Source organism: Neophocaena asiaeorientalis, unplaced genomic scaffold (genome assembly GCF_003031525.2).
Source record: "Neophocaena asiaeorientalis asiaeorientalis breed wild unplaced genomic scaffold, Neophocaena_asiaeorientalis_V1.1 scaffold426, whole genome shotgun sequence".
NCBI classification, from domain to species: Eukaryota; Metazoa; Chordata; class Mammalia; order Artiodactyla; family Phocoenidae; genus Neophocaena; species Neophocaena asiaeorientalis.
In genome coordinates, this window is record NW_020185323.1 from 722,231 (window position 1) to 740,922 (window position 18,692).

General features: G+C 44.0%; 1 protein-coding gene across 1 annotated transcript in view; it reads left to right on the plus strand.

Annotated features, from left to right (window-relative positions):
• Window positions 1-3,052: 3,052 nt before the first annotated feature.
• Window positions 3,053-18,692, plus strand: part of NDP (norrin cystine knot growth factor NDP) — a 27,318-nt gene continuing 11,678 nt past the window's right edge. The window contains exons 1-2 of the mRNA XM_024734196.1: window positions 3,053-3,139; window positions 17,156-17,536. Of these exons, the coding sequence (XP_024589964.1) occupies window positions 17,363-17,536 (174 nt within the window). The 5' untranslated portion in view covers window positions 3,053-3,139; window positions 17,156-17,362. The remainder of the gene's footprint in view (window positions 3,140-17,155; window positions 17,537-18,692) is intronic.

Consider the following 18,692-nt stretch of genomic DNA (forward strand, 5'->3'; position numbering starts at 1 on the left):
GTTGGCATTTTACACACACACACACACACACACACACACACACACACACCCCCGCCACACCCCTATCTGTATCCATGTAGATATGATATCAAATGTTATTGGCTTTTGGTGGGTGTCTTGATAAGTACATATTATATATATGTATCTCGTTATGTATCCACCTAGAAATTTTCTACTTTCAAAATGTTGTAGCAGAGACTATAGCAGACTGACAATGAATCTGAAACCATTTGTTTGTTTGGAAAAGTAGCTAGGAAGAAGGAGAGGCTACATTTCCATTTGTACGTTAATGATGTTAATTTTCTTAAATTTGGAAAATGCAGTGTTCAGGTCAGGACTCCTGGTTGCCAACCTCAAAAACTGTCCCTAGCTAATTAAAGCACAAAGGAATTTATTGGCAGGATTTGTGGGTGTGGTGATGGGGGGCACTTCACAGAATCACTAGGAAAGCTGGAGATCCAGGCTCATAAAATGGTGACAAACACGGATGCAGCCCGAAAGACCAGAATGCTCCAAATGCCATCATGGGTGGACCCTGTGTCCCTGGAACACCCTTTGTCTCATGGCTGGGCTCTCTTGCACTTGACATTGGCTGCTGTAACCTCTGGGCTCTTGATTCCAGTGTGCCCATAGGGAATAACCTCTGACTGTCTGCAGGTCTTGGCCGCTCCTCCTGAATGGCACATCTGGCGAGCCAGGCCTGGGCACGCCTGGCTCTCCAGCTGCTCTGAGGAGGGGAGAGGAAACACCTGCTCCCTTCAGATCCTGCCTCCCACCTGCCTTGGGATTCCCCATCCCTTCAGGGGTATTTGGATGCTGGGCAATCCCTGTAAATATCCACTAGAGCTACCGAGAAAGAGAGAGGCAACCTAAAAACAGAACCAGAAATAAAAGGCTCAGGAAGGTCCCTTGAAGAATTTCCCATCCAGCTGATAGACATCTTCTTCTCCAAACTCTTCCCATCCTGAGTGCATATGAAATGGCAGCAGGAGTATTTTCATCCCCTTTGGCATAGATAGAAGTGTAGAGAGAGTCCTTCTTTCTCAGGAACGTTAATGATGGCTGGTAAAGTAACCACATGTGGCACAGTGACCTTTCTGAAAAGCATGGTGATGTGATGAAAAGAGTTGCTGGTGCCAGCTACCTATTGATAGGCTCAGAAACAGGTCCTCTGGAGCCCAAGAGGCGGAGGCAAGCCTCCATCTTGAAAGGGGCAGCAGATGGTATTCTTCGCCACCCCTGACAGAATAACGGCTGGAGGGAGCAGTGGGGCTCCATCTGGGAGAGAGCCTGTCTTCTGTGGCCAAGCAATCAATGTGTTTGCAATTTTTACACTTTCTGTGGTGCCTTGCAGAAGGGCAGCTTGTAGGAGGCTGGAAAATTCCAACCAGGAAGAGCCACACCTTTTCATGTTACTTCAGAGCAGATAGAGTGGTTCTGAGAACCCAAAGGCAAAAGATAGCAGAGTGGAGTGGTGAACATATGTTGAGAGAAAAGCACAAATTATCAGGAGAAATGAAAATGTTGATGGACGTCAAGCTCTGATATTTGAAAATGTTGGTGGCCAAAGGATTTATCCACCCTCTCGATCTGACCCACAAAATTGAGCCAGAAAATGTGTTCATGACTATTTCCATGGCTCTTACTCAGCTACAAGTCATTTCCCCTTTCAGATTATTTCCATTTTTAAGCTCCAATTTCCATTTGCTTTTTGATCTTCTGCTTTTAAGACATTTCGGCCAATATCATCATTGGCCAAGTGCCAGGTTTTCTTTCAAGGCTTTGAACTTGTCATTTCTCCTTTATCCTTGTAGGTGGATTCTGTTTTGTGACTGGCTGGTCCCAGGTGGACAGGGTTTTCCTGGTAAAGCAAAAGAAAAGGGGCTTCTTACTAAAGGGTGGAGATCAAACCGAAAAATTGAAGACACCTCCTGTAAACATCAATGACTGAAGTAAAGGTTCTGTGGAAAAGTGATAATGTGATTACCAATTTATGAATGAATAATAAATGACATGATCTAGCTGAACCTGACAGTTTCAGCATCAATAATTAAGTTTTATGACATATTTATCACTTTTTTATAATCTCAGTTTAATTCTTCATCAGTGTTCATTAAAAAAAATATTCTGGAGCTGGGTTCATCTGACATAAAAAAAAAATTATAAATGGTTCAACGGTTCATTGTGTTTTCCACAAAAGTTGCTGATGGTTTTCTGTCTTCATTTTCAGCTTTTAGGGGCAAGAGTTAGGAAATATTTCCCTTTGTATTCCTACAGCTCATAACAGTATTATCCAGCTAGCAGGCATTTAGCCCACACACGTAGTTACCTTTGTCACTTTTCTACTAGTTGTGGTGCCGTGGGTTGGCTTTACCTGTTATTCTCACACGCACATAACTCGAGGAGTCAAGGACTCCCACTTTGTCACTGTGTCTAAATCAGATCTAGTGTTTTATTCTAAATGATGCCGAAGAAGGCGCTGATTTCAGTACTGTCGTGGATTTAATCATGGGTCTGCTGCTAAAAATCATTCACTGGATGAACAACTCAGAAAAGAACTCTCACCACCCACCCACACCGTAATAAAACAGGGCAGAGTTTTGCACTTGCTTCCACAGCATCGCCCGAGAAAGAGTTCTTAGCCCCTTATTATTTCCATAACACCACAAAAGAAGAAGAAGAAGAAGACGACGACGACGAAGAAGAAGGGGGTGGGGGACTTCCTCGCCCTTGTTACTCCTATGCCGTTCGCATCGTAAGATGCTCCGTGGAAGGGAGCCTAGCGGTGGGCAGCGGCTGCGAGTTCCCGATGCCGGGCGCCTCACATTTCCGTGGCATTCCCATTTGCTAGTGCGCTGCCGCGGCCGCACGCCTGATTGATATATGACTGCAATGGCACTTTTCCATTTGACATTCTCTCTCTCTCTCCCTCTCTCTCTGCCTCTCTCTCTCTCTCTCTCTCTCTCTCTCTCTCTCCCTGTGTCGCTTAAACAACAGTCCTAACTTTTGTGTGTTGCAAATATAAAAGGCAAGCCATGTGACAGAGGGACAGAAGAACAAAAGCATTTGGAAGTAACAGGACCTCTTTCTAGCTCTCAGAAAAGTCTGGGGAGAAAGGAGCCCTGCGTTTTCCCCCAAGGTAAGCAGGAAAACAGCGCTGACGGCTTGCCTAGGAAATTACTTCTTTCCAAAAGGAGCATTTCATCCTCCTCTCAGACAAAGAGACAACCTTTAAATACCACTTAAATTTGCATTAATTGAATTTGCATTAATCTGTAGTGGGCTAGCATTGTGTTTTGTAAATGAACGGGTCTTTGAAGTCGGTGACAGGACAGGGGAGCCTCACAGAGAGGCTGGAAAATCTCTTTGGGTTTGACTGAAAGAGATTGGATTTTCAAACTCTGCGTAGTTAGATGTAACTTTGTAATGGTTCTTATATTTGACCCCGTGAAAGGAGATTGAGAAGCAGCTACTCGCCGACATGGATTCCTGGAGCCCCAGTATCTTCCCCGCCGCCCTCATCCCTCTTAAAACGGGGGCACTATGAACGCGGGCAAGACTGCAAGTTTAAAAGCGCACTGTTTACTTTTATTACTACTTATGTATGCTGCTGATCTCCTGCCAGGGCTCTGCCGGAGTGCTTAGAATGACTTCAAACAATAGGCAACATTTATTTCTAGCTTTCTGTGTCACGCTTTACAAGAATCCTGTTCCTTTGCACCTTTCTCTCAACTTGCAACATCTTCAATTCCATAGATGCAGTCAGGAGCGCCGGGGAGAGGGGAGGATGGATTTACTATAGGATTTTGATTGGGCAAAAAGTCCGAGGAAATGCATGCTGTTTGCCTTGGCCTTATTGCAAAGGGTTATTTTTAGTAATCAGTTTGTCCCTGCAGCCGACCGATGCTACCCAGTCCAAGCAGTGACTGGGAAAGGATGCTCCCAACCAGCACAGGGACCAGGACCTGTAGGAATGATTCCTACAAACACCTGAGGAATATTCGGAGGGTTCTTGCAAGCTCCTGAATACAAGTTCTCTCTTTAAATGAACAATTGGGCTGTAGGAGGCCTGGGCATAACTCTTTCTTGGGGGACGGGAAGTTTGACTGTGTACAGAATGTTAATGACTCAGAACACCCTGTAACTGAGGCTCATTGTAATCGAGGAGCTGAGATAAACCTGCAAGAAAGAGGTAGACTCCCTTCTCTGCTGAGATTCAGGTGCAGAAAAGGAAGCTATTTGGCAAGATGGGAGTCCCGCGTTCTATGCTCTGTAACTGTCATGAATAGCAGATATGGATGCTGTGAAACATGTCTCTTTTCATGTATGATATTAGTGTATTTTAATTACAAGGAGCCGGCATTGGCAAATTGCTCCAACACATAACATTAAATACCAGGTGCATTTGAAAATGTAGAGATGCCTAAAATGCAGAGCTGGCTCTAGGTGTCTATCGAATGCAGTGGGGACTACAAGATGCTTCTCAATTGTTTCCACCAAATGCAAATATCTGCCCCCCCCCCTTTTTTTTCCTTACCAGTCTGGCTTCTGAAAGTAAACGTTTAGGTTCCTAGAGACCAATATTCATCGTGGAACGGGAACTTGGTTTATGGGGGAACTCCTCTGATTTTCTCTAGTAACTAACCTAACAAGCATTGTTGAATGAGAGTCTGGCTTTTGAATGAGGTAACTTACAACCTTGGGATAGTCATTATCTATTTGAGAAAGCCTGAAAAGATAGCATGGATTCTATTGCCATACAATTTGAAACTACTGCTGTTAACAAAGCATTTAGCCGAACCAAAACAGTTTTCTTAAACTATGATTCAGACCTTTATATGAGAGGGTCTGAGCACAAAATGCAATGTTTTGCATCATTTACTTTAAAATACATTTAGTTCAGGTAAAAGGAGTGCTGGCTGAAGCCTTCTTGATGACCATGTACCAAGCAGCTGACACCCACAGATGGAAACACGCCTGTGGAGTTTTCAATCTTAATTCATGTTCCAGTGACACTGTCAAGGGGAAAATAAATCATTTTTCAATACATTTAACAATTTGTTTTCCTCGGCCCTTGAAAAATGTGGCGAGTTTCTCGGAATTATAGCCACCAGTGGTGGCTAGCAATTTTTACTGTATTTTCAGAACTCACAATTCAAGCACTCTTATTCTTATTGGTTAATTATTCATGCCATCATTCTTTCAATAACTTATGCTAGTCCTGATGGATGCAAAGGTGAATGAGACATTGTCCTGCGCCCTAATTCTCAGTCTGTATGCCATCTCCAGTTAGATTTTGGAACAGAAATGGACTTGGCCAGTGGGTAAACTGGTCAATGAGCTCCTTGTTAGAAAGAACTATTTCAAATATCTGCTGGTACCCAGATTTACTGGAAATGATTGTCGCTTATCGGTGGGTTTTCTTTCCACTTATGATAAAGGGGTTCCCCTCAGGCCTTTATCACCGGATCCTGGGGACACGTCACTCACAGCTAGCAGAGCCTGGATCTTCCCTTCCTGGGTAGGAGAAGCCTAGAAATGGGGCGGTTTATCCTTCCTCTGCTCCCTTGAGCCCCCTTTGGAAAGGACCACGTGCTGTCTGTATCGGGGATGGCTGTGAGTCACCTACTCAGCAACTGACATCAGGGCCACTTGATGAATCATTGAATGAGAAACATGCATGGAGGAAGATGCAGTCACTATCTCCCACCACTTACTTGTCCCACCCCCAGGATCGAAACCAGTGACCTCTGGGCCTGGCCTAAATTCAAGAGGTCCCTGGGAAGGAGTTGCCAGAAGTTGTTCCCCAAACCCAAGTCTCCGTCAGAGCCACTAACAGTGTCGCTTTCAAATAATCCGATCTTGTGTTTTCTGCCTCGGATAGGTTACTGGGGGGAAATACCCTGAAGACAGCATCACCAGAGTCCTTGATTTGGTCCTTATCAGCAGATAATCCCCTGTGGTTGGATTAAAATGCCTCTGACTCCCTGGGGGGCCTGACTCACCCTAGCCAGCCCTCAGCTTCTTGGCCAGCGGCCTTCCAGGCCATCCTCACCTCCTCCCATGACAGTCAGCTAAGGCGACTTTGCCCGGGCCCCCTGCCTGAGCCAGTGGAAGCAGGAGGGATGGGACGGCAGGTGGCAGAACGGAGAAGGGCTAAAGCAGAAGAGGGAAGCTGGGCCGTGGGAGGGTGGGTGAGCTCCGAGGCCCAGATTGCTGTGGCCTGCCCTGGCTGTGATCAGCTGTCATTTCCTCTTCGTGTATGACACTGTGGAACATATTAAAATTTCTCTGGGATGGTATGTTTGGAATTCCTCTGGTGCCCCACCTCACCAGCTTACCCGGACAATAAAAGCAAGGTTGTAAGCCTTTGAACAGCTGGCGGGCTATATATTTCCCCTCTTTCTTTCGCATAATCTAATTCAGAAAAGAATCCAGCTAGACTGGCAGTGCCATGTCTGGGTACTTGTTTCCTGCAAGTGCTTCCTCCACCACCTCCTCCCGCCCTCCCTGGAATCTTCCTGGGTGGCATGTGGCTTTTCTTTGCTTTTGCTCTCCACCACTCCCACCCCGCCCCCTTTTCCCCTCGCCTGAGCTCCTTCCATTGTGAGCTCGCTCTTTGCTCTGCCTGTTTTCCAGACAGCCTGGGTCCTGTTCCATCTGGGGACAACAGCCCATGAGGTCTCCCCATCTCCATAGTATTCCCAGGATGTCATTCTTGGCAGCAGCTCTGCCGGGCTGATAGGATCGGGGGTCTTTTTGGAGCGCCCCGAGCCTGAACCCACTCGCAGAGAGGAGCAGCCTCATGGCTCGGGCTGCCCTTTAGGCTGCTGGGAGTAGGGCTGGAGTGAACCGGGTTGGCAGGGACAAACATACCATCACAGTGACCCGCACATCTCCGGCAAAGGGCCGGGGGTGGGAGTGCTATGGGAACGCCTGGATGCACTTCGGCCTACATTAAGAGAAATGTGGTTATTCTCTGTTTCAGGGAGAGAGACAAGTGACTTGAAACCAAGCTCCCTGGATCCTTGGGCCCCGCCCTGCCCCCTTTCTCTGTCCTTCCCACATCCTTCCCTTCCCAAGGAAAAAGAAGGACAGACGGGACTTTTAATTTGGCTAGCGCGGGCCTGAATGTCTTTATGAAACCCGTTTTGTGAAAGGGAGAGGGGAGAAATGGATCCTGGGTTGAACCGAACCCAGCATGGGGCTGGGGAGATGGAGAGGATTTTTTTCTTTTTTTTTCTTTCTTTTAACAGCAGAACAACAGATCGGTTTATGAGTTGCAAATGGAAGGAACTGGACTTCTCAATTAGACATTCCCATTTAAGAGCTTCATGTCACCCCCTGTGTGCAGCATCCTTAAAAGATGCTACACATGTCCTCGGGACCAAAACGTATTACGGAGCACTCTACAGTACAGGTCCCTAGTCCTTTTCTTTTCCTGGGGGTTTTGGTAGTCTTTTCCGAATTAGCTAAAGTTCATTAAAAGACCCAAAAGGAAAAATTGAACACAGCTGAATTAAAATGAGTCTTTTCCTGTTAGCTTGACAAGAAGGGGGAAAAAAAGAAAGGAAAGAAAAGAAAGAGAAGAAAGAACCAACTCCCCTCCTCTGCCACTTCTTGGGTTTTAATATGAATTATTCCATACAAGTCCCTAGGCTAGAGAATCTATTTAAAGACGCCTGGCAGCATGAAGAGAGAGGGTAAAAATACAACCACTCTTTTGTCCATCAAAGGTTTTCTTTGGGAGGACATTAAGAGCCTTCCTATTTTCCTGTCTGCCCCTGCCAGTGGCAACATTCCAGCTGGTAGTACCCACTCCTCACCCTTCAGATCAGCAACCATAAACTTCTATTTTTGCTTCCAGGAGAAAACAAAAAAAAATGCGTCCAGGAGAAAACAAAGGCTGGCGAATCCTGCTGAAACCCCTGTGCATGTCCAGCGGGGTGGGCGAGGCAGGGACTGGCTTGGCTGCGCAGGTTGCGTGCTGCAAATTCACACACCCACACATTTGAGTTTTTGAGGAAGATTGCGCCGATGGCATTCTTTCTGATGCCAGATGCTCTCACATCTGCAAAGCTTTCTTCTTGTGTGTCTGGCAATAGCTTGCTTGGTGCCATTCACGCTTACTGTCCCCCTCATCAGAGGGTCTCAGAGTCTGATGGGTGAGCCTATAATCACACCCCCAGACCCATTTTCAATAGTCAGAATGTAACACCCTGGATGGGGTTCACAGTCTGGGACAACTACTTTCTTGTTAGAAAGACTACTGACTCAGAAAATGCAAAGAATGGGTAACTTTAGGAGGCAATATATCCCTCATGCTTAGAATCAGGAATTCATCCAATCAGAGTCCATTTCACCCTCATGTCCAAATCTGCACGTGAACATGGACTATAGCTTTAAACTCAGTTCTATAAGATTTGCAGTAGATATGTTTTTCTCTTTGTTCTTCTACAAAAGCTAAGAATTTTTTCATACCATTTTCTCTCCTCCAAGGCCGGGCTCAATCCCAACTTTTTCTTTTAAGCTGTGATCCAACCCATTGCCAGATTCTTTAAAAATGAAAGGGCAACAGGTTAATACATTCAAGAAAGTTGATGAGGTGTCAGAAAATTCTCAGGGGCGACCCTTCTGCAGTGCCACCAACCAACAATAGCCCTAAAGATGGAGTCTCCTCCCATCCTTCCATCAATAGGGAATAAAAACAGGCAAAGAGCAGGCCATGGAGAAGCAAAGAGAAGGAGGAAGGATTATTTCTGATGTTTAAAGTCTGCCACTGGAGATTTTCAAATAGCACAATTTCAGAAAGGGGAGCTTCCCTTAATTTCACCTACTCCCTCCCAGGAAGAGGGGTTTGAACTCTGAAGTTGCCTTCTTTACTTGACATTCGAAAAGGAGATCAACTCCTACAGTGAAGAAAATATCCCCCTTCCTTAACTCTAAGTGAAATGTAGGCACACACATTCTTAATATGGATGTGAAGAGTCCAAGAAATCCAGTTCTTAATGTCCAATTTTTCTTTAAAGCGCAAGGCAATATTCAAGGACTTCATATAGTTCTGTGATTTCCCCCCCAAATTATGGAAAATGACTTTTTTTCAGAATTAAAATTTTTCTGTTGAGGTTTGAAATCCAAAGGCAGCAGAATGGAAGTGTCACAGGGAAACTGGCAATCAAAAGACGTAGCCAGAGTGTGTATGGTTTAAGCAAAGCAGAATACGAACAGAAAAGCAAAAGCCCAATAAATTCATAGTGATTAGCAATAAGGGAAACATATTTTTATGTGATTGGCTTATTTTTTAAAAAATTTGTATTGGAGTATAAGTTAATTTACAATGTTGTGTTAGTTTCAAGTGTACAGCAAAGTGAATCAGTTATACATATACATATATGTATATATGTATCCATTCTTTTTCAGATTCTTTTTCCATATAGGTTATTACAGAACATTGAGTAGAGTTCCCCATGCTTTAACGTTGCCCCTTTGACATGAGTCTGTGTCCACAAGTGCTGCTTCCAAATTGCCACAGGATTGAATCCAGTATTCAAGTCCCATCATTGGGCAGAAAAGGCAAGTTGAACGGGGAGTGGAAATACTGAGTTGCTCTATTGTTTATGCCCAATTTCTAACTAAGGGCTCTACAGCTGTTAGGTGAGATCACTACCCATCATTCCAAAGTGTGGGTAAGGAGATTCACACGCAGCTTTGGAAACACTTTGTTGGACACTTTGAAGAAAAGCCAACATGCTCATTTGGCTCCAGGGTAAAAGGGAGCTTGTACCCTGAGCTAACATTGGTTATCTGCCTTCTCCTAAGGCCATACCACGGCCAGCAGTCCAGTGGCAGAGCAAGTGTCAAATTAACTCAGCACCAGGGTCCCCAGAACACCAGGGCACCTTTTCTTTTCCACAGGGAGAGTGTACCTTCATGTGTTGGTGAGACCAAGTGCCCTGGGTTGGGTGTCTCAGAACTTTCCTGCTTTCCTTCCAAAGGGTCTTACACAACGTAAATGGTAGAGCGTTTCTCATTCCTCATGTGAAACCCCCTTCCTGGGAGGCAGTGGGTGAAATGAAGGGAACCTTCCCTTTCTGGAATTTTGCTATTTGAAATCATTGAAAGGGCAGTGGCAGATTTGAAACATAAAAATAATCCTTCTTCTGTTACCTCTTTTGTGGCTTTCTCTCTCCCTATTATTGATGAAAGGATGGAAGGGTACTCCATGTTTAGGGCTATTGTTGATTTTTGGCACCCCAGAATGCCCACCCCTAAGCCTCTTCTGACAGCTTATCGCCGTATCAGTCACAGCTTTTAGTGGAGTGGTAGATTTACAGAAATAATCCAAACCCCCAGAGGAAAAGACTTCAGCCGTATCCTGCTTCTCGACACATGGGTAATCAGGCTCGGGCATTTCCAATTTATGCAAGGTTTGTTCTCTAAAAGTCAGTTATGTCAACTGTTAAGAACTCAGAATGAGTCTTTCCGTAGAAACTGTAGAAGCCTGCAGAAGCCCAGCACAGGAAACAAGACCCGCACCCAATGGGCAACTCTTTTCGACCCAAGTCCCAGCCTAGAGCTTCAGGTACCCTAGCACAGAGGTTCCATAATGCTTTACTAACGGACTGCCTTGCTCTTAACCACATCTGCAGAGAAGAAAACTCTCCTAACCAATCTTCCTCTTCTATCCTGAACCAGAGCATCATAAATGGCCCCACTAGGGCATGAGGATCTGTGGCTCAATCTGTTAGGAATAAGGGTTATTCATAGGAAAGGTGCAAGAGGGTTGAACTCAGCTTATATCCTCATCATCACCAATTGAAAGAAGTTTAATTCTACCATGATTGACTACTATTCGCTTTCTCCTCTCCCCATTTGGTGGAGACTGGAAAGAAACACTACAAATTTTACGACAGCTTTAAGAGAAATAAGAACTGGTTAAGTATCCTCGCTAACTGCTTCCTATTATTAACATGTTATTAATTTATAAACCATATTTGGTACATTCAAACACCAAGTCAACTGGTTATGACGGGTTATTTTTATTTCGGGCCACCAATACAGCCTCATCAAGGGGCTTAGGCACCACATTAGAACTTGTTTGGACTTTTCTGTGATCATTAACTTCTTGAGTAAACAAGGAACTCTTTGTGTAGTATTTCTTCGGGGAACATGTAGCCCCAAAGCAGGCGAGTACTCTGAGAAGCTTGGGTAGAGTTAGAGAATGTTGGAAATGGATAGAACCATAGAAACATCTTGAACAATCCGTACATTTTGTGAATGAGAAAACTGAGTCCAGAGAAGGCAAGTGACTTGCTCAAGATCACACAGCCAATGACGGGAAGGGAGGGCTCAGAGCTGTGGCTCCTCAGATCAGCCTTCCTTCCACCAGAGCAGACAGCAGTAGGATGCTCTTCTGGTTTCAGAAGGTTGTGGAATAGTTATCCAATGTTTCTGGCAAATGAATGCAAAACACCGGGACATGGAACACAGGCTAGAAATGGGTTGGGGAGGAAGAGATGAAACCTGTAGGGAAGTGGGAGTTTGGATCACAATGAGAGGTTTCTCTGGATTTCCTGAAAAAATCAGGATTTGAAGTTTCAGTCAGACTCTAGGTCCAGTCCTCCCACACCAGTCTTGCCCCAGACAGTAAAACTATTCAATCCATGGACACACACACAGATAGGGCCACTTGACAGTTGGCCAGAAATTACTTCTATTCCCAGTCCTTCTTTTTCACACCCTTCTTTACCCCAGGCTTGTGATTTATTGCTTCTTCCCTGGGCTCTATTTCTCCTTCCCTTTTGCTTCTCCCATCTCTTTTCTTCCTCCATCACCATCACCACTGAGTTTGGCCATGTCTGCCTAGTAATGCAGGCTGGGAGAAAACAGACCATCCCAGACTGGAGAACAGTTGTTTAATCCCAAGGACGTCCTCCTTCTCCTAAGATGGCTCTATGCGGGCAGGCATTGCCTCCTATGCTCTGCCACCTCTAATTGTAGAACAGACACCATGAGATGACAAGGGCAGGAGCTGCTCCCTCCCCACTGACCTTGTGGCTGCCCATCCTTGGAGATACCAGGGGCTGGCAGGCTGGAGGGCTGGCAGTGTGTGTTGTCAGGACGGCTGCCTCTGGGGCAGCCCAGGCTTGGCTTCTTGGCTACTACTGATGTGCTGCCAGATAGGAATAATATCAAAAACCATTCATTGAGCACACGGGATGCTTTATAAAATCCAACAGGCTGTTTACAGTTTATAAATTAAGTGCCTTCGGAAGAGGCATCTGACTTATTCTCCAAGGCATCTAGTTGACTAGTTCCAGTTGGAATTCTTTGAGTTCCTGGGAAGGGGCTACTTAGCACCTCACACTCTCTGATGAGACTTTGAGTTTCTTGCTTTTCTAATCCCAGTATGAAGTGTTATCTAGTGGCAAGCTTTCTTTTACATTTAAATCTCTGATTTTTTTTTTTTTTTTTTGCATTCCTTTGAGAGAGGCTTTATGTTCTGCCATTTTTACCTTACTCATGCCTGATATGATTGTTTTAAATGATAGTAAATATCAAATAATTCTGTCTGGCACACTGATGTCATTCCAAAGTCACTATATTTCATCTGCTTAACTCGATCTTCTTAGAATGAAGCAAAGGATGTTGCATATGAATTAGATGTTAAATGAGTTCATCGGCGTGTCTAAAAAAATTGCCCAGGAAAACAGCGGGACAAGACTCTTTGCTTGTGGATGCAGTGAGCTGGAAGAGGGAACTAGAATAGGACTTATTTTTTCCCCTGACCCTTGAGTCTCATCTGTTAGAGCAAAAGGAGACACATAGTAGGTGCTCAGTGAATATATGTTAAATATATATTTGTAGAAGAAGCCACGGGAGGTAATACCTGCATGTATTATACTGAAAACAGCCCCCGGGGGAAATACGGACACTGAGCACGGCCCTCCCTTGTCTGGCAAGCAGGGCGAGAATAAGGCCACTCTTGGTACGTGCCACTTGTCTTAGCCAGTTGCTGGAATAACTTGTGTGAAACCAGCACTTTACCCTTTGCCAGGCAGAAGGTCAGCCCAAGAGTGAGCTGATCTGTAGATACAACACCATCTCTCACCCAGGAGGCTGGGTCTGCTGTAAGCTCTGCTATATTATTTCGCTGAGAATGACAGGTGGGGAAATCTGGGCACCAGTTGTTCTTTTCCACTGGTATCGTTTGGAGGGTAGCTCCAAAGTCGGGCACGCCAGCCTACGTGCCTCTCCTCCAGCAGAGGCTCCACATTGGAGCTATTAGAATGTGGGCTCTGTACATCGGCCAAGTCCATGTCTCAGAGACTGTCCCCAGAGCACGGAGCAGCCCAGGTCTACTGAGTTCAACAAGAGAGTCGCTTTCTCACTCAATCCATGCTGGCTGGGCTGAGGTTCTAAGTCTTGATAGGCAGCATTTGATTTTTATGCTACATGGCTTTCACAAAATTAAAGCAAGTTAGAATTAATTTAATTTTGAGGAAAATGACAGAAGCTCCTACAAGACAGACGTAGATACCCCTAGGCTGCCATAAAATGGGGATCCCGAGTGATGAAAACTTCCTTCATTCTTGATTTTCCCCTTTGTGAGTGCTTCCCTGGGCACTCTGCACAGCCTCTCCTGTGCACATCTGGACCAACACAATGTTAAGGCAACTTGACTTAATTAACATCACTCTTTTTCTTGAGCATTCTGTTCATTTCTTCTTCAACACAACAGTGTTGGTTCATTCAATTTGAACACAAGGCAAAAATCTCAGTGTTATGTTGCAAGGATCATACCTCTATGCTTCGAGGGTTCTGTGATTTCTGTGGCATATTTACACTGTTGCTGGCATTCTCATTTCAGAGTTTAATATAACAACTGAACAAAAAGTATCATGCTTTATGAGCGTGTTGAAATGAAAAATCTATTTCCTATTAGTGGTGAAGCAATATTTCTTCTGTCATTCTTTCATACTTTATCACTACTTCTGGGTTCAGCTTATCATCTTTAAAGAGAAAATCAGATAATAAAGTTACATTCTGTGTGACATTAACTAGCTCTTTATCAGTATAAATGTCATAACATTTGCTTGCAAAATTATTTTATTCACCTTTCAGGAAAAAAAATTTTAACTGTGCTTGCAATTCAGAACATTGCTACTAGGTGGCAGTAGTGCACAAGAACAAAATGGTCCACCTGGAAGACTATTTGACTAAGAGACTAGCACGTCTTCCCATATTTATAAGGAATAAAAGTTTAATACTATTAAAATACTCAAACTGGCACAAACTTTAAACATCCATTAACTTAATTACTATTTTTAAGCCAAGCTTTGATTTGAAAAGAGAAAGTATTATTTTTTAATGAAATTCTGGACAGGCAATACATTCCCAAGTTCAGACATCTACAAATTAAAAAAAGTTATACAGCGAAAAGTCTTTCTCCCATGCCTGTCCTCCAACTCCCACAGGTAACTAACTGTACGGTTTCTTGAGTATCCTTCCAGAGCTTCTCTATGTAAATACAAATTAACACAAATATATATTCTTATCCCTCCTTGTTTTAACACAAATCAGTAGAGCTTCTGCATTCTTCTTTATAGAGTTGCCTAGTATTCGACTGTACGAACGTTGTGTAATATATTTAACCAGTCCCCTACTAATGGAAATTTTGTGCTGTTTCCAATTTTATGCCATGACAACCAATGCTGTAGTGAATAACCATATGCTTGTGTGATCTCACATGTAAGGTAGTTCTCCGAAGTGAAATTGCTGGGTCTAAATTATACAGATTTTCAATTTTAATAGATATTGCCAAATTGGCTTCTACAGAATTTGTACCAATTTTTACTGTACTTTCTCCAAAATAGGCCTGTTTTCCCAGAGCCTTGCCAACAGGGTGCATGATCAGAGTTCTGACTGGTTGAGCAAAGTGTCTCAAAGTTCTTTAATTTTCATTTCTCTTAGATGAGTGAGGGTGCCCATCTTCTACATTTGAGGGCCGATTATACTTCCTTTTCTGTGGAATAAATGCAAATGCCAACACATACAACCATACATACACGTATATAGGGTTTTGTTGTCAATGTCATTGCTTGTTTTTACCATCATGCCATGCATGCTTTTCTTTCATTTGCTTTGCTCATTTAACTATACCCCCTGGCCATGGCTCCTAAAAGAAGTTGCTGGCAGTGGAGAGGGAAGGTCAGGACTGGAATGTCTGCTTTTCCCCTTCATCCTCTTGCCATTGACTCCTGGGTGAAATATCTGTGAACTGGAATGGTGAAAGGAGAAATCTAATAAATTCTCTTTCGGAGACTAATTAAGGCGTCAAAAAGACGGTTAACCATTTGGGAAAATACAGTCATATTGAAACTCAGGAAATGGTCAGCAATATTGCAGCCCCTGAACATGGAACCCAAGAAAGCTCTGGCTCTTTGAGCTGAAGCCTTGCTGAGGTTCAACGTAATGTGCAGAAGAAAACCTAGAATATGCAGCTGAAAGGAAAACAAAAATGCTCTTCTGCATCCTTTGCTGATTTGGAGCTTTAGGCACAGGTTTGATCAATTTTAATGAAATATTGCCATTAGCACATACATAAAGGACAGTGGTGCAAAGGTGCATGGAAATATGGTGTCCTCAACTGTAGGACTATCTTCTGCATACGGACATGGCAGTAACTGAATCCATAAGTATCCAAAATGTTGGCCTTTTGGAGCAAGAGAGGGTTGCGGACACCATTTTTCCCACCCCTCTATTCTACAGATGAGGAAACTGGGGCCGGAACAGCTTCAATGACCTGTACAAGGTCCCCCAGCTAATTAAAGGAAGTGCTAGAGTCCAGGTGGGTCCCCTCATTACTGTTCCCTGCTCCTCCTGCAATTTACAGGGCTTCCCTGAAACACACATGCTGAAGTTTTGCCATTGCCAGGGATGCTTCACTCTGAAACAGCCCCGTGTCACACACCCTTTTCCTCCTGGGGTCCCCTGCCCCACACTCGCAAGACAGCTAAACTGAGGTTAAGGGGGTCTGGGGCCACTATATTAGAGTAAAACTAATTGACTTATAGGGACTTGAACTTCTTCATCTTATCAGTGCTTTGCTCTGTTTATTCAGACTGTCCATGCGTAGCAAGCTTAAAAAAAGGTTGTACTATGAAGCAAAATAATCAAACTTTTATCTGAAATAACTTTGAAAGTTTTTCTGAAGGTTTAATTATTGTGTTCCTTTTGCTTTAGATGTAACGTCAAGTCCCCCAATTTTCCTAAATGTTTGAAAATATTTCTTATGCTCTCTGTTTGCTGGTGTGATAGTGTTGGCCATGCCTTGTGGGGTGGGGTTAGTGAGGTGATTTGAGGAGATTCTGGACCCAAGTCCTTTGTCCAAGAGGTATATGCTCAAAAGAACAAGGCAAATGTCAGATATGGCATGATCCCACTTTAATGATGTCTCTGCTCCAGCAACCACTTACTTTTTCAAATTATACGTGTGCTTGGGCTACAAAGGCTCTTCAGAAATGCGTGAGTCTGTTGGCAAATACACATGTGTTGCCTTAACCGCGCTGAAGGCCAGTTAGCATAATGTGTATTTCCGATGCAGCTTATCATTGGTGCTGGGTGGCACGGGGCTTCACACAAAAACAGGATAAGCCCAGAGCATAGAAGTGGAAAACTAGGTGGATGGGTGGGTTGGACTTGGACGTGGAAAATGTACTTCCTTCCTGTGGGACGTGGCGTGTGCTTGTTAGTGCTGACCTGCCTTCTCTCTAGCCCTGTAAGCTGACATTGACATCAAAGCTTACTGAATAGACCCTCTCGTCCCCACCAGCCAGGGATAAGGATGAAAGCACCCAATCGAGTTATGCTCTGGCCAGAACCACTTGACTATGGGGTCAAACTATCCTCCAGCAAGTAAAGTCAACAAATGCTTCCATTAAGCCACTGTGTACACCTCCAAATGATTATAAATATGTACCATAATCTATGGGGGAGGGGTGTGAAATGGATGATAGCTTATGCTAATGACACTCTAGAAACCAATACTCTCCACTCAAAATGACATGGAAAAATTCTACTCAGTACCTCCAGGGTTCCATTAGTTTTTCTGGGTAAACGTTTCTGGGGAAAATAATTTCTGTTTTCATTCCAGCTGTGCATCAGATACAGTGATGATGGATTGCGAGTGCAAACAGTAAGACGAAACTCCGGCATACAAAGGACGATGACAACCAGAAAGCTCCAACCAGATCCTGCCCTTTCCTTGAAAGGAACTGGAGCCTAGGAGGTGAAGGCATTTCCAATTTTTAGTCCTTTGCCTCCCTCTGCTGTTCCTCTTGAGAAGTTTTCCCTTACAACAATGAGAAATCATGTACTAGCTGCATCCTTTTCTATGCTCTCCCTGCTGGCGCTGATGGGAGATACAGACAGCAAAACAGACAGCTCATTCATGATGGACTCCGATCCTCGACGCTGCATGAGGCACCACTATGTCGATTCTATCAGTCACCCGTTGTACAAGTGTAGCTCCAAGGTAAGCTCGAGATCTCTGTGAGAGTAGCCTTACTCCCAGAAACAGGAGAGAAGCCCTATTCCTTTGACAAGGGACAGAGAACTATATGGCTGACCCACAGGGCTTGCCAGAGAATCATCCTTTTAGGGTTTCCCACCGTGCTTTGAACTTTTGTCAGTAAAGCTGCCTAATTGACCATGTACACACCCAGCCAGCTTCTCAAAGTCACTAAGAAAGGCTGGAAGTTTCTCACAATAAAATTGTTGCTAGGCACGAGGTTGGAAGGGTGTGTTTCGTCCCTGGCTGTGAAAATGATGAGCAGTGGTGTCCTTTTTCAAGAAAGAAAATGGCGTCTACAGATTATCGTAACTCTTTCTATCGCCACCAGCAATAAAGGGGAAGGAAATACAAGAAATATGATTGAGCAGTAAAACGTACTTCTTGCGGGGGTGGGGGGGCGCTCTTCAAAGTGTTTCCTGGTCCATGCCTTTCTCTACCTGCCATGTTTATGTTAAAATGGTTTCAAAACAGAAATGGCATTTTGATAAGTTATCATTTTTACCTTGATATCCACGTCATTCTTGTCTGCAGTAGGTTGTGTGTCTTTTGGCACAGGCAAAAGTGATGTCTCAGTGTTGAGACGGGGTGTATGAAGGAATACTATACTTCAAAGGCCACCAAGAGTGGCCCGCCACCTGGACCACCCAGAAGGGAGGCACACAGTAGGGAAAAAGAGACTCAGAAGCAGACTTCTCACGACTCTCACTGCCCCCAGTCACACGAATGAAATTTGCCCACATTTGGTAAATAAGAATTTGTTTAGCCCAACCTCAGAGATTTTCACTTCCAGTCCTGAGACTAAAACCACTTAAATATTCTCATATGGCAAGTATTTTTTTAAATTACCAGTATAATTAAGAAGTTTTGGTAATATCAACCACTAAACTTGAGACCATATAAGTTAATGGCTCTACCCTCCATTTAAAAACATTACGACTTCTGTCTGCCTTTAAAATTTCCATAACTTCTCTGATTATAGCTCAATGATGATGGCTTGTTTTAGTTTTGGGAGATCAGAATTTGGGTTAACTCACTTTAACCCAAACTTCCTGGCTCTTATTTGTACTTGTCGAACCAAAAAAAAAAAAAAAAAAAAAGAAAAAAAAAAAATTTTTCA